This window comes from Gymnogyps californianus, chromosome 7, assembly GCF_018139145.2.
Source record: "Gymnogyps californianus isolate 813 chromosome 7, ASM1813914v2, whole genome shotgun sequence".
NCBI lineage: Eukaryota > Metazoa > Chordata > Aves > Accipitriformes > Cathartidae > Gymnogyps > Gymnogyps californianus.
In genome coordinates, this window is record NC_059477.1 from 31,327,428 (window position 1) to 31,341,269 (window position 13,842).

General features: G+C 38.9%; 1 protein-coding gene across 1 annotated transcript in view; it reads left to right on the top strand.

The window, feature by feature from the left end:
• SLC49A4 (solute carrier family 49 member 4) overlaps positions 1–13,842 on the top strand; it is a 64,013-nt gene that overhangs the window by 26,309 nt on the left and 23,862 nt on the right. Inside the window, 2 exon segments of the mRNA XM_050900441.1 lie at positions 6,140–6,408; positions 12,017–12,146. Coding sequence (XP_050756398.1) covers positions 6,140–6,408; positions 12,017–12,146 — 399 coding nt within the window.

The window sequence follows — 13,842 nt, forward strand, 5'->3', positions numbered from 1 at the left end:
TTTCCAAGTCCACTCGCATAATGATGTGACCGACTGTGCTGAGGCCATGGTTTGTACAGGGGGTGAAATGTGAGCCCAGTTCCTGATGAAAATGGTCAAAAGTACATTTTTAAGTTTTTCTATTTTCTTTTTCACTTTATTGCGGGAGATAATGTACCACACCATGACTCAGGCTTTCTGCATGTAATAATTTTTCTTACTGATGGGGAAAAACAGCTTTAAATTATTCCACATATCAATGGTCGCATGCATCAAAAACAAGCTAAAAAATGCTAATGGCCTCAATCCATGAATATCGAGAAGGCATAAAGCTTTTGTAGTATAAATATATCGTGTAATGAAAATATTGAAGGGAAGTGCATTTCCATGAAATTCATCTTTCAGAATGTTATTTTTAATAGATGAATTCATTGCTTTACCCAGAGGTATTTTTCTTTCCAGTCCTTTTCCAGACATAGAGCCTTACTGCACTCTCTTCGGGTTATGAACAGAACAGCATTTGCATGGGGTTCTCCCCATACTCCGTAGCAGTGAATTGCTGTAAAGTATGAATTTGACCTCCCTAATTCTGTCTTTGCCTTAAAAAGTACCTGAAAAGGCTCCACTTAATAGAGGGTTCTTTTGTTGTATTTATTTTTGTGAGTCTAAAGGAAAAGCTCTATCCTTTTCTAGTAATTTGATTGTGAAAAATCAGAGGTGGTTCTTTACAAAACTGATATTGGTTCCCTCCGAGGTATAATAAATCTCCTAATGTATAATGTGGGTAAGTCCATGTCTTTTCATATTCCTTTTCCTGGGCAAGCAACTTGCATCATACATCAGTGTAGACACTCTAGAATAGGAGGTATTTACTTGCTTTGTTGCCATGTAGTGAGGCTAAATTCAATAGCACTTGAAAAGTGCTCTGAAGTCCTCCAGTAGCAAGGTCTCTTTCATTTGCTTCCAGTAGTTCCCACAATGAGCTAATCGCTATATAAACTTATTTGTCTTCCAAATTAGCAGGAGTTGAACAATCCACTTCTTTCGATGAGTGAAAACATCAGGCATGTGAAAGAAAAATCAGCCATCCATTTCTGTAAAACATTAACTTCTTTATCCGGAATCCCTTTTTGCGTTAATTGTTAGGATCAGCAATTAATCTACTAAACTTTTCCAGACTAAGAGGCACGCTACAGCATTGTCTTCGTGCAGCAGCAGGCTAGTGCTCTCAGTGACTTTGTTGCTCCTCACACTTTGCTAAACAGCGGCAAAACTGAATTACCAATTTTTTTTCATTGCATTTGTATAGAAGTTTGAATAGTGACTAAGCAGTCAATTCTCTTGGCAGCTAGTAGGAAAAGCATGGTAAAAGTTTCAGGAAAAAAAACTGCACCAAAATCTCGTCTTCACAAGGCTCTTGAGATGAGCTCTGCTCCCTCGTAAGAACCAGAGGAACCTGATTTCCCAGTTGACTGGGAGCTCATCAGAGGCTGGTGGAGAAAATCCATTTTTAGAGAGTCAGAGCAATGCACTGGGGCTGATGGCCTTGCTCTTCCCCTGTGTTGCCTGCCAAAGAAAAGGTGAAAACACTTTTTCCACTCTGTTAATCAGTATTAAAATACTGATAGGACTTCTCCAGGCCTAGCCTTCCCAAAACAAGTTCAATTAACATGTCTTAAAGCCGAGCTTTGGAGACTTATTTTAGTGTCGTGGTTTAAATCCGTTGTATTAAAAGTAGTCTTTTGAGTAAGTCATTTTCCTTCTACTGTTGCCTTTGTTTACCCATCTGAGCATGGAAAGTAATGAGATTTTCTTTCATTTAAAATTCTCTTAAGTCCAGGCATGAGACATAGTGTGGTAGAAACACTAAATGTCTGGGTTTTTTACATAGAAAAAGGGTTTATGTAACACACAGCTTTTAAATAGCTTAACAAATCCAATACCTGATGGGACTGTGACCATGCATGAAAAGTTTCAACCTGTACAGGGAGAAAAAGATAAATAAAGCCGACTGTAAATGGAAACTCTTTCCCATCTTAACTATATGGTATTATCATCAATCACTAAAACCTTTTTCCTGTATAAGCTCACTTTTTTTTCATACCCAGTTTGCTCAGTGATACTGTAATTTCAGCATTTATAGCCTTACATGGGTTTTTTTTGTTGTTGCCTGTTAGGATATTGCAACAGTGACAGCAGGGAGTGAATAAAGCAGGTATAACCAGGTTACATCTTAATACTCATATAAAGTCTTCTCTCAGGGAAGTGATGAAAACTATGTGATTTATTTATAATGTGACTTGACAAAAATTTGGAAAAGAGATGACAATATAGTACAATAAGAGTTTTTCTTCTCTAATTTCTATTGCTGTATTTGAACTATCCCTTGTTCTATCTTTTTGCACTTCAGAGGCTAGTTTAGGAACAAATGTGATCTTTATTACATGCAATGGGCTGTGTGTGTATGTATATATGTCTGTGTATTTTATTTTTTTTACATAGATATATGCGTAATGTAAATGTATAAGTTATCCATTACTGTGATGCTCTGGCACGTGATATTTCGCACTAGCATTTACTACCAGTCCTCAAATAATTTTTTCTTTTTTTGTGAAACGTTCATGCTCATGTTCAACTGCAAGTTATGAGTTTGGCAGAATGCACAGATTCATTAGCGCAGAGGTCAGGTGTGCAAAAACCTTGAAATTCCGAAATGAGTCCCTGACCTGGCTTCTGAAATGGTTAGAAACAAGTTATTTTGGGTAGATGTTTACTTTCCCACTTTTGCTTTAAGCTAGACAGTCATCAATTATTTTGTAAGTCAGGAATGAATTTCTGGTGTCATTTTTTCCAATTTTCTCTTTCATGATTGTGATTAAAAAGCCTTCTACTCTTGTGTTATTTTCTATTATTTGAACTCAATAACTTTCTACTTTTTGATATATGAAAATATTTAGATGATGACTGAATAAATAATGCAGCTGAAAACAGAGCAGAGCTGGATAAATAACAGATGAAAATTACCCTGTTAGTGCAATAGGACTGAAAAATATTTTTCCATCTGGGTAGGGTCCTGAGCTAAAGTTCTCTTTTTAGCTCTTTTCTCAGGGAAGAGAAATCTTGTTGTGCAGAATGAAACTGAAATAGTGACAGGGAAAAATGCAGTTGCTCTTTGCACCTTTTTGGTAGCAGAAACAAGAAGAAAATCGGTGAGTAACAGAAACAAATGTCTCTTGGTGTTGGAGCAATTTTTAGCACTGATGGTGTACAAGAGGAGACTCTTATGGGCTGTGAGACCAAAATCTAGCACGGTGATGATAAGACGTTGTAACAAACAGCAAAAAGCCACCAATACTGTTGTGTTCGTATTTCTCTGTCAGATGGAGCAGCTGCTACATATGTCTTCCGGAGTAGCAGCTTAGTAAATGCACTGAATTGCGTTTTGAATCTCTTGTCCTTGCCTCTCTAGGGAAATGAGTTAAGGATGTGTAGAGGAACAATGCAAATAATCTTTTTCTCAGGAAAAAGTAGCTTAATTCAAGCCAGTATTGAAAAACAGATAAAATAAGGTTTAGGCTGTTATATGCAGAGATATTTGAGGTAGTAGTCTGTGTATCAGTGGCAATTTAGTCTGAAAATAGTGTTTATTAACCCAAATATGTTAGACTTGAAAAATTAAGCAATATGAAGATAAGAAATGCTCTGTCCTGGATGATAATGTCAAGCTTGGTAAATGCCAAAACTGCAGATGGAAAGGCAAATCCGTGGGAACAAACAGCACACCAGGTAGGGTAAGGCAGGAGAGAGAGCAGGCAGGAGAACACCAACGGACGAGACCTACAGAGAGACAAAAATTGACTCTTTCTTTGAAAAAAACTAAGACAGAAAAGTAATGCAGAATTAAAATTCTGGATTAAGATACTACTTTCTCCCTTTCGATCTGCAAAGTAAAATTAACATCTGTTTCTCCCTCGAGTATAGAGGTCAGTTATAGAGCTTTATTCAGATGATGGAGTTTGAGAGACGTAATCTAAATCTGAAGTGTAAGTACATGAAAAGAGTATGTACAATTCTCACAATATATAAATTGGATTTTTTGTTTGGTGCCTTGTTTGGATATTTTTACAAAACTTTTCTTCTACCACATGAACTGCCTACATGCCCATAGGCGCTGCAGATCTATTGTACTTTTTTTCTGATTTTAGTGAGTTTTATTTGCCCTTAGGATTTCTGTAGAGTAGGCGTATTTGAATTAAAACAATATTATCATAGTGGTATAACTGAACAGAAGTGTTAGTATGGCACCTATAGCTATAAAGGTTATTTTGTGGTGACACAGTTTTCCTAGCATACAATAACAAAACCACAATTTAAGCATTAAATTCACTTTGGAACTTGTAGCATAGCTCTGCAAATACACTGGAACAGTTTAGGCTAAGTCTGAGAATAACTTATTGTAGTGAGATAAGTAGAATGAAAATACCAAAGTGCACAAGGATACCTTGGTTTGTCCAAAATACACTGGGTTGGAGAGTAACCGTAAGGGACTTGTGTAATGTGTCCTCCAGAAAACAATACCAGAGCATTATTTAGATAGTGCTTATTATTATTAAAACTATTCCACTTTATTTTATTGGGGGGCTCCAGTTTGAAAAGCATTAAAAAGGCCTGACCATGCCTTGGTGATATCCATCTGAAGCACATCATAAACAAATAGTAATGAAATCTATCCTCACTATGTGAACTTTAAAAAAAAAAAAAAAAAGAAAAAAAAGAAAAAAAAAGTTGCAGTTGCTTATATTTAAGAGTGGGTATTACTTCTGTTCCAGCTCGGGAAGTGTTTCCTTCAGATGATACGTAATAGCTTTTTCTTTTTTTCTGTATATTTTTATAAATTTTGTTTAAAAATTTAATTTCTAATCCACTGAGAATCAGTAGCATCTATTCCTTTTTATTGCAATCTAGCTTGTTAATTTGATAAAGAGTCTGTCAGCATTTCTTTTGCATATTTTGTTCCTTTGTGTGCTTTAAAAAACTCCTGCCACACTGTATATTATTCAGCCAGTTGTGGCTTGAAACGTTGCCTAAATGCTAGCTTATGTTTCCCCATTTTCAGGCCATAGCTTTTTATGTCTGACAACTCAAGTCTTGCAGCAATAACATCGAGTTCCTGCTATGCTTAGAAAAACACCACTCATTTAAAAATATCATCTGCCACCATTTTATTGCAAACGGATAGATCTGCTTTGGAGGGTTGCAGTGTTTTGTTTGACTCGCTAGCTGTTTTTTAGACATGAAGTTTTTATATAAATTCCAAAATGCTTTTGCCTTTCACGGCTGATCACTTTTTGGAAAAGTCAAAGTGGAAGGTTTCTGGCTGACTTCCACATGTAGAAGAGCCTTCAAAAAGTCCTTTCTGTATGTGCTCATTGTACTAATATTAAGCCAAAGTTTGCAGAGACTTCACTGCTTGGAAGTACTATCTCTGTTCTGTCACCAGCCTTATCTGTTAAATCCCAATGAGTGTGAAAAATGAGAAAAGTCTGGGTTTGCTTGGCTGTTTCAACACTATGTTGAGAATGGCCAGATTGCTGGAGAAGACGATTCTCTTGGAAGCCTCAACAGCCCGGCCTCCTCATCTGTAGGCACATAGAGCTCATCTGAGTGTGTAAATAAAAATAAATAATGCAGTGAAAAAATATGCAGAATATTTTGCTGAAGTGTTTCAATTTTGGATCTGCCATAACTAACTTAAAACTTCTGTTGGGATTTATGCAGGCAAGGGGTTAGGTTTAAGATGTTTGTAATTTAAAGCTTTCCTGCTACTACACCTTTTCGACTTTTATATCCTATCATGATACCTTTTTTCTGCAAAGAAAGTCCCTTTTATTCCCTCTTCCTTTCCTGCTTTGAAGAGAACATTTGCTTCTCCATTTATCTGAGGTAATGAGACCAGTGTAGCTCTGGATTCTTTAAATCAGTCTAATTGGGCTTCTTTTAGTCTATAGAATATCCTTTTTTTGCACAGGACTTTCATTTCTTTGTGCAGTCACTCCATCTCCAGCACTCAATATCTTACATGCTTTTTTAAATTAAAAAAAAAAAAAAAAAAGGCAAGCAATTGTCATCCAAATGACTGTGGTCTCTATTCTTATTCCAGGCTGATTCACGGAGGGCAGCTGTTAAATGGCTTGGCGGGGCCAACTGTGATGAATGCAGCACCGTTTCTTTCTACAACGTGGTTTTCTCCGGATGAACGCGCCACAGCAACAGCCATCGCGTCGCTGCTCAATTACTTGGGCGCTGCTGGCGCATTTCTAGTGGGACCTCTTGTAGTGCCATCTCCTAATGGAACATCTCACCTCCCGCTGGTATTGCAGAGCAACACTGAGCACATCAAGGACCGCATTGAGGCTGTGCTGTATGCAGGTGTGGTTTAAAAATAAAAATTAAAAAAAAAACCACCAATTTTTACATGCTTTCCTGTGTGTTTTGGTACTTGTGAACCACTACCCTCTAGTGGCTGGTCTGCACAGAAAACAGTTACTGACTGATGGAAAATAATGAAGTGGTGAAATGTTGTACCATCAGAAGTTACTGTTAATTTTTTTTCCCTTTTGTGTAGGAAAGATTTAAAAATAGCCTTTTGTACAGACTGATGCCAAATGAAGTATTTCAGTTGTTTGTATCGGCTGATCTTAGGAGAAATGTCTTCTAGGAGAGCTTACGCTTTCCCTGAGCTTCCAAACTGGTTTTTTGCTTCTTGAATTTTCATTAAAAAAATGTGTCCATGACAGGTTGGGTTTTTTCTTTTGTTTCTGTAAGGATGGAAATCCAATAGTCTTTCAGCATTAAGTTCTTTCCCGCATTAAATCAGCCTTAATTTATGACTTGCCTATGCCTTTCAAATGTGATTAGATAATTAGTACTTAAGAATCTAACATTGAAATTAAAACTCAATAGATTTTGTTTTTAACTAAAACCACATAATTCTTATGTGGTGAGCAATTTCAATGAAGTGACAACAGTTTAGTGGAAAAAAACACTGATATAGAAGTCACCTGATATAACTTAGATTTTATGTCCTTGCTCTTTTTCATGCAATGGCTTCTACGGCTCTTTGTGTCACTTAGAAAAATTAGCAGCAAGCTTTAAGGAAAAAGAGTTGCTTAAGTGGCTTAAGAGTCTACGGTCTGATTCTTAGTGGATATAAATTGGTGTAGCACAAAGAGCAGCTGAACTTTACCATGTCATGGCAGTTGCACATTTGGTTGGGTTTTTCTCCACTTATGCAGCCAGGAGTTAGCCCTAAGCGTCCCAGAAGTCTTAAAGTATATATACACTGTGTAGCTAATACGCAGGTTTATGGGATTAAGTTAGCTGTTTGTGATCATTTATTCCTGGACGTTATTCTTGGGGAAATTTTGTTGAGTTAATACTCCTGTTGGATGAGGGCCACTTTACTGTTCATTTTAAAGAAAGCATAGTAGAAGTTGGATCACTATTTCAGCAAGTATTTTTGCGTAACCTACTTTTTACTGGACTCAAATGTATTGGAACAGCAAGGAAAGTTGGGTTTGGTTAGGCCTTTTTCAGAGTTAAATATGATGTTAGACTCCAAAAATCTCATGGCAGATGAAAGCGGCCAATGTGAAAGAAGGAGAAATGAAGGCAAGTCAGCTTTTGTCCTGAGGAGCAGTAGATAAGGGGAGGAAAAATGTAGCAAAGTGCTTTAGCTCTCCCTCTCCAGATTTTCCATGGAGAGAGAAGAATTCATCCACCTAAAGGAAGTACAGTTTTGTGCCTAAAACCACTGTTTTGAGTCTGGTAGCACTAGAAATGTTGCTTTCAGCAGCCCATTAGATTCACTTTCTCTTTTGTTCTCTTCTGGGAAGTTTTCCTAAGCATTTTCTTCAGAAACTGGGATGGATCTTGCTCGCCACGAAGGTTTAGAGGTGTGTCTTGCCTGCCCCATGTCTCAGCATGGCTCTTCCTGCCTTTCTGAGCTGGCAAGGGTTTGGGAACATCCCGTAGACGTGTTTGGGATCGGTCCCAGCGTAAGATGATCCTACAGCAGCTCTTCAGCTTCCTAGGAGATGTATTGTGTGGGGCATCTGTAGTTCTTACTTTAGTATTTGAAAGTGCTTTGAGCAGAGGTGGTTTCTTTGTGCAGCTGCGCTTGTGGTTGTGTCATACAGGGTGCGTCTTTTCAGGAGCTACAACCCCTTTAGCTGTTCAGGCAACGAAAAAGAGCTGGTTCATGAATGTTACTGGCCTGCAGTGAATCGCACTGATGGTGGCAAAACATCAACTGGTTTAAAATTGGTAGGAACTGTCAAAGAGGAGGTTGCTTTGAATCCCTCATGGGATTTGTCCTGTCTCACGTCAGCCCTGTTTCCCTGGAGAGCTGAAGGAGCAAGGTCTGCTGCTGTCTGCCTCCCCTGTGCTCTATCAGGTAGGCTCCAGAGGTGGAAGGAAGACTGCCTCGTGGTGGGTGACTGCCTCGTGGTAGTTGTACAGCTCTGTTCACCTGTGGGTGGGTAGGGTACTATTTGTCCCCTTCATCAGCTGGGCGGAAAATGAAGCTCCAGTTGACTTCACAGATTATTAGTAAAGGTGTTACAGAATGTAGCAGAACAAGGAGCTGGACCCAAATGTTCTACTTCCCCACTTCTTTACCGAGTGTGGTCAGGCTTGGTATAACTTCTCCTTTCAGACACTATGGAAAAGCCAGTTTCACAGGGCAAGCACTCTGCATTCCTAATGGAGTTGTGTTTGTGATGGAGCTTGTTGCTTTTGTGTGAGGTAGCGTTAGATAAGCAGCCTCCGAAAGTTAGGTGATGACTTTTAAAAGACGGTAATGATGTGAATTGTTAACTTGGGATCAGTAGCATGCCAAGAGCGTGCTAATTTTCCAAGGACTTAACCTCAAACGTGATTACGAAGCAATTGCTTATAAACCCATTCTGAAATTGCTCTGTGAACTCCAGTCTCTTCTGTGTTTCAATAAATTGCTGTTCTTTTATCTCAAATGCAGACTAAGAGCTCAGCTGAATTACCACAGCCTCTTTCTGTGTCATCTGTGTCGCTGCACATTCTAGTTCACAGCTGAACTAGTACAGATGTAGCAATCTGGATTGAATTTTGTTACCTGAATTGCATAAGGAAGCTTGAATTATTCTGGACTGCAGCCAGAGCTTTTAGTCATGTGCTTTCCTAAATATCAATGTAAAATCATTATTTGTTTAAAAAAAATGCATATGTGTGTAAAGTGCCCTCATTCCCCCTTTACATTTCAGGACAAGATGGGGAGGAGAGTTTCTGGGTTTGGGTAGGTTTTTGTGCTATGAGTAGCCTATCTGAAGGAAAAAGACCTTGTATCAAGGAGGTTTGTGTCTCTGTAAACCTCTTCCCCCCGCCGCCCCCGGTTTGGGGCTTACACAGGCAGCAGGGTGCCTACTTCCTAGGCTAAGATGCAGGCATCTCTCCACTTTGACAGCCACATGTTGCTGTGGCGTGTTACCCAGCTTTTGTGAAGCATTCCAGATTCACTCCTCAACAAGAGATACACACGGTTGTGTTTCTGCACACTAATTTATGCTGACTTACCCAATTCTGAGTGCTTTGCTGCATCCATTGCGCTGTTGAGAAGCCGATAGCTCCTGTGGAAGAGCTCCTCTTTTGTGACTGCAGCTCCCTCAGTCTCAATATTGACCTATTTCTTACCTTTTCTCTTTTGCTTACTTTTACTCCCTACTTAGAATCTAAAACTTGTCCTGGGAATGTATTTTTCTTTGTCTAGTCTGGTAGAGTAAATCATGATGGAGATAAAGGTGTGGGTTTCCTAATGAAGAAGCAATGCAACGTGTAAGAAATTGGATGTGTTTGGCAGTACCTGGACTTCTGATAGAGATGCAAGTGTGATACACAAAGCTAAGATGGCACTAAAGACTTTTATTCCTCAATAGAGGGAGCTGCTTTAGTTTCCAAAGTGAATTCTGCTCTTTTCTTTTGTGCATGAGGGCAGTGCTTGCAAGGCAAATTTGTTAGCATGGAAAGTATAACACTGGGAAACGTTAAAGAGTTGCAAGAAGGTACTACAAGGACTGCATGCTGAATTTAATAATTAAAAAAAAAAAGAAGTGTTACTATACTGCTCCTACTGTGCAGTAGTTTTGACTGGCAGGAATCTTGAGGCAACCCATGGAAGAGGCCCCAGAGGGGGACCTGTTATAAATATTACTGTGACTTAAAAAAATTATCAACATGTTTTACATTCTTTAGAAAAAGACCTAGCCTTTCCCCTTACAACATTGCAGTATAATGAAGTTAAATAATAAGCACCTCGGACAAAGTTTATGCATTTGTGTGGTCACATTCTTGTTGGCTATACCTGTCTGCAGTCTGAAATCTTCCTTTAATATGCAATTAAAGTGTGCGTATGCATGTACATATGTATACCTATAAACCTATATGTAGACCTAGATGCAGGAGAAGGGGATAAACAGCTTTTGGCAAGCCTTGCTTCCCTGTCTAGTATCATCCTGTAGTGACAAAGCATCTCATCCCTTTCTTAGATCTGGGATGATCAGTTACGGACAGTTCTTCATTCACTACTCATGGTCTCAAAAAGAATGTACACAAAGACAGAAATCAATTTATTTTCTGGAGAACAGAGGAGTTATAGTGAGAAGGTCTAGTTAAAGTGCCCTTGACCCTCAAAACATGCAATTGGACCACAGCAGGAAAAGAGACACCACATAATTCAAAATGAATCCTTTAGTATTTGATCATGAAGAATGGCATTGTCACATTCCCGGTATGCCTTCAAAAGAAATTTAGTGTAGACTTTTTTTCCATATACTGAATAGAAGCATTCATTTCCCTTCCCCATCTCCAGCTGATCCATTTAGACTCGGAGTGTTATTTACTTTTCAGTTTCCTGAATTTATTTTCTTCTGGTTTAGCAGAAGAGCTGGCAAAGTGCCATGTTCATATTGATTTATTAAAAAAGAGAAGAAAAAAGAAAATGAACGCAATTGAGTATCCAGCTCTGCTGGAATTTATTTGTGGTGTCGGTGAACACTTCTTTGTTATAAGATCACAGGTTCTTTTAAGATAACACACTTCAGCTATACATTTTTCTCTCCAGCAGCAAAGAATCTTGTTTTCAAAGGAGATAGGAGAAATATTGGGATTGAGGACTGTGGAGAACATGATATACGTTGTAAAAGGCCTGTAAAACAAATTAATTAGACTGAATGTGGGTAGAGTTGTTTTTCCTTCAGAATGTCTGATCACGGGGCTTGCTGAATATTTTCTGTGAAGTGCTCATCACTTTGCAAGTTCAGGTCCAAATTTCTGCTATGAAATTTTTCAAAGATCTAGAATACCTGCTGCTGAACAAGAGGAGCATCTGCAAACAGCTCTATTCTTTCATTTTTCTCCCTATTACCTGTGCTCTTTCTATTCCTGAGCCATGGCTGCTCCTATGCTTTTCTCTTTATGTTCTGTTGCCATATAATACTGTTTGTGTCCGAGATGCTGCCTTGCTTGACCTTTCATTTGCCTTCATCATCCTGTGCGCCGAGTAATTGTCATTCCATGCCCTGGGGCTTCCCCAGTCCCATCTGTTTAAAGTCTCTAGCACGCTGTTACCTGCACTGCGTTACTTCCATGCCGAGGAAACACGGCCAAATCTTCATAATGCAGTTCTCTCTAAAGAAAAAAAGCAAAAGCTTTCCTTTTGCTTCACTGAGTTCCCCATGTGTGAGCCTGGTTCCCTGCAGCTCCTGTCACTGGAATGGACTGTCGAGATTTCTCCATCTCATTGATTCTCCATCTCAACTTGAAATCTTTCTTGGGGAGGAAAAAAGAAATTCTTCTTCAAGTTATGGAGTTCTGTTGTCGGGAGCAGTAAAGCACTTGTGGTGGGATTTATGTATCAGAGGCTGGCTGATAACAATGCTGTACCAAAATAAGTCTTTCGATGCTAACATCTGTTCTTGGTTTTGTTTTTCTTTGCCCTCTTGTTTAGAATTTGGAATGGTTTCCCTGATATTTTCCGCAGCGTTGGCCTACTTCCCCTCGCGCCCTCCATTCCCTCCCAGTGTGGCTGCTGCAAGTCAACGGCTCAGCTACAGGAGAAGTTTTTGCAGACTCTTAAGGTAGGTCTTCACTGGGTTTCCACTTCAAAGCAGATCAGCACCTAAATAAATAAAAACAAGTGTGCTTTAATCTTCTCATTGAGCAAACAAGTTGGTTTGTAGTGCTTTTAAACAAAATAAAATTAAATATTAATGCTGAGACATAAAAGGATACTAACTGCTAAAAAGCAGACATTAAATTTTAAATCATTGGATATATCTCATGCCTTCATGCCAGTCCTTCAGCACCAACACTGCTTTAGTCATCCTGTTAGCACGGCTTTTCTTATGCAATGCTTCTGTTGCATCAGGTTATACAAGATTGTTAACAGTGTGCATACTGCTAGGTGTGAGATAACAATTAACAACACTGGGCATAACTAACTAATAAGCTGCTTTCTTCCATGCTTATTATATTGGAATGAATTTGGGGTTTACTTGTCATTCAAAGGAGTATTCAGCTGTTTTCATTCACCTGTGGGAGCAATGAGTGAACTATCTGAAACCATTATATGATCTATTAAATCTCATTAATTGTATGTTAAAATATGAAGTGGGAATAGGAGAAGTGTCTCCAGATGTGTTTCTGGACAGGTTCAAAGGTGAGTTAGTTTCCTTTAAATTTTTGGGTTTAAAAAAAAAAGGTTATTAAAAAAGTGACATCTCCAGCTTTGCAACTTCTCCCACTTGGGCTCTTTTGGTAAGACACAGTCCCACCCCCTCAGTGTTTATACAATGTATTGTGTAATGGGAATCTGATCCCAGAGGAGCAGCTAAAGCAACTGTAATATTAACGCTGAATAATTGTGAAAGCCTGTGCCCTGTATGTGATACTGCACAGACGAACTTCCTGGGGCAAAGAAGAACCGCTCCCATGGTGCGGAGTATGGCTGACTTCACTGGGGGGCTTTGCACTCTTGCTGTAATTGTTTCTTGGGTGATGTAGTGATAGGAGCTGAATCTGCGTACAAAGGGCTGCCTGAAACTCGGTAATTGTGGAGCTTTAATCATTTAGTTATTACAGACCTATTGTGGTCTGTACTTTCTAAAAGTGTATTTAGAGCCAGCAAAAACAACTCATCCCTTGTTGCCATTGGGTTTTTTCTTTTTTTTTTTTTTTTTTTTTGGAGGCTTTTGTTTCAGTTTTGGAGAGTAAATAGTTGACAAGATGCTTAATCCTGTGTGTTCATCCTGCAGCAGGCTGGCAGATGGGAGAAGGTGTGAGTACAGCTGGCTGGTTAGTCTGCAAAGTGACCTACTCAGGATATTAAAAAATAGCAATTCCCATAAGGACACTTAGCACATGCAATAACGCTGTTATGCACCCAAGCTGGTGTGCGGTGAGACCCTGCCTGAGGGCTGTGTAGTAAAAATGTTGCTGTTGAACAGAAATCCAAACAGCAACTGACTCCGCAGGTGAAATATAAAATTTCTGTTGACAGTACTCCATTTGGGAGCTTTATAACCGTTAGATTCTTTGTTCAAAGTGTTGTAAACAGTGGACCTCAGATACTGGTACGGTCAGGAGGTAAACAGCAAAGCTGGCTTACTATTCACAATCAATGAAACTTAAGAAAACAAACTGGACACTTAAATAATGAGCATAGTTTATAGTGTCTCCAAGAACCAAGAGGTTTTTTAAAATGTGATCAGGTAGATCATTATATCTCCCTTCCCTCTGGTCTTTATGCATTCTTCCATGCTACCCCTTATCAAA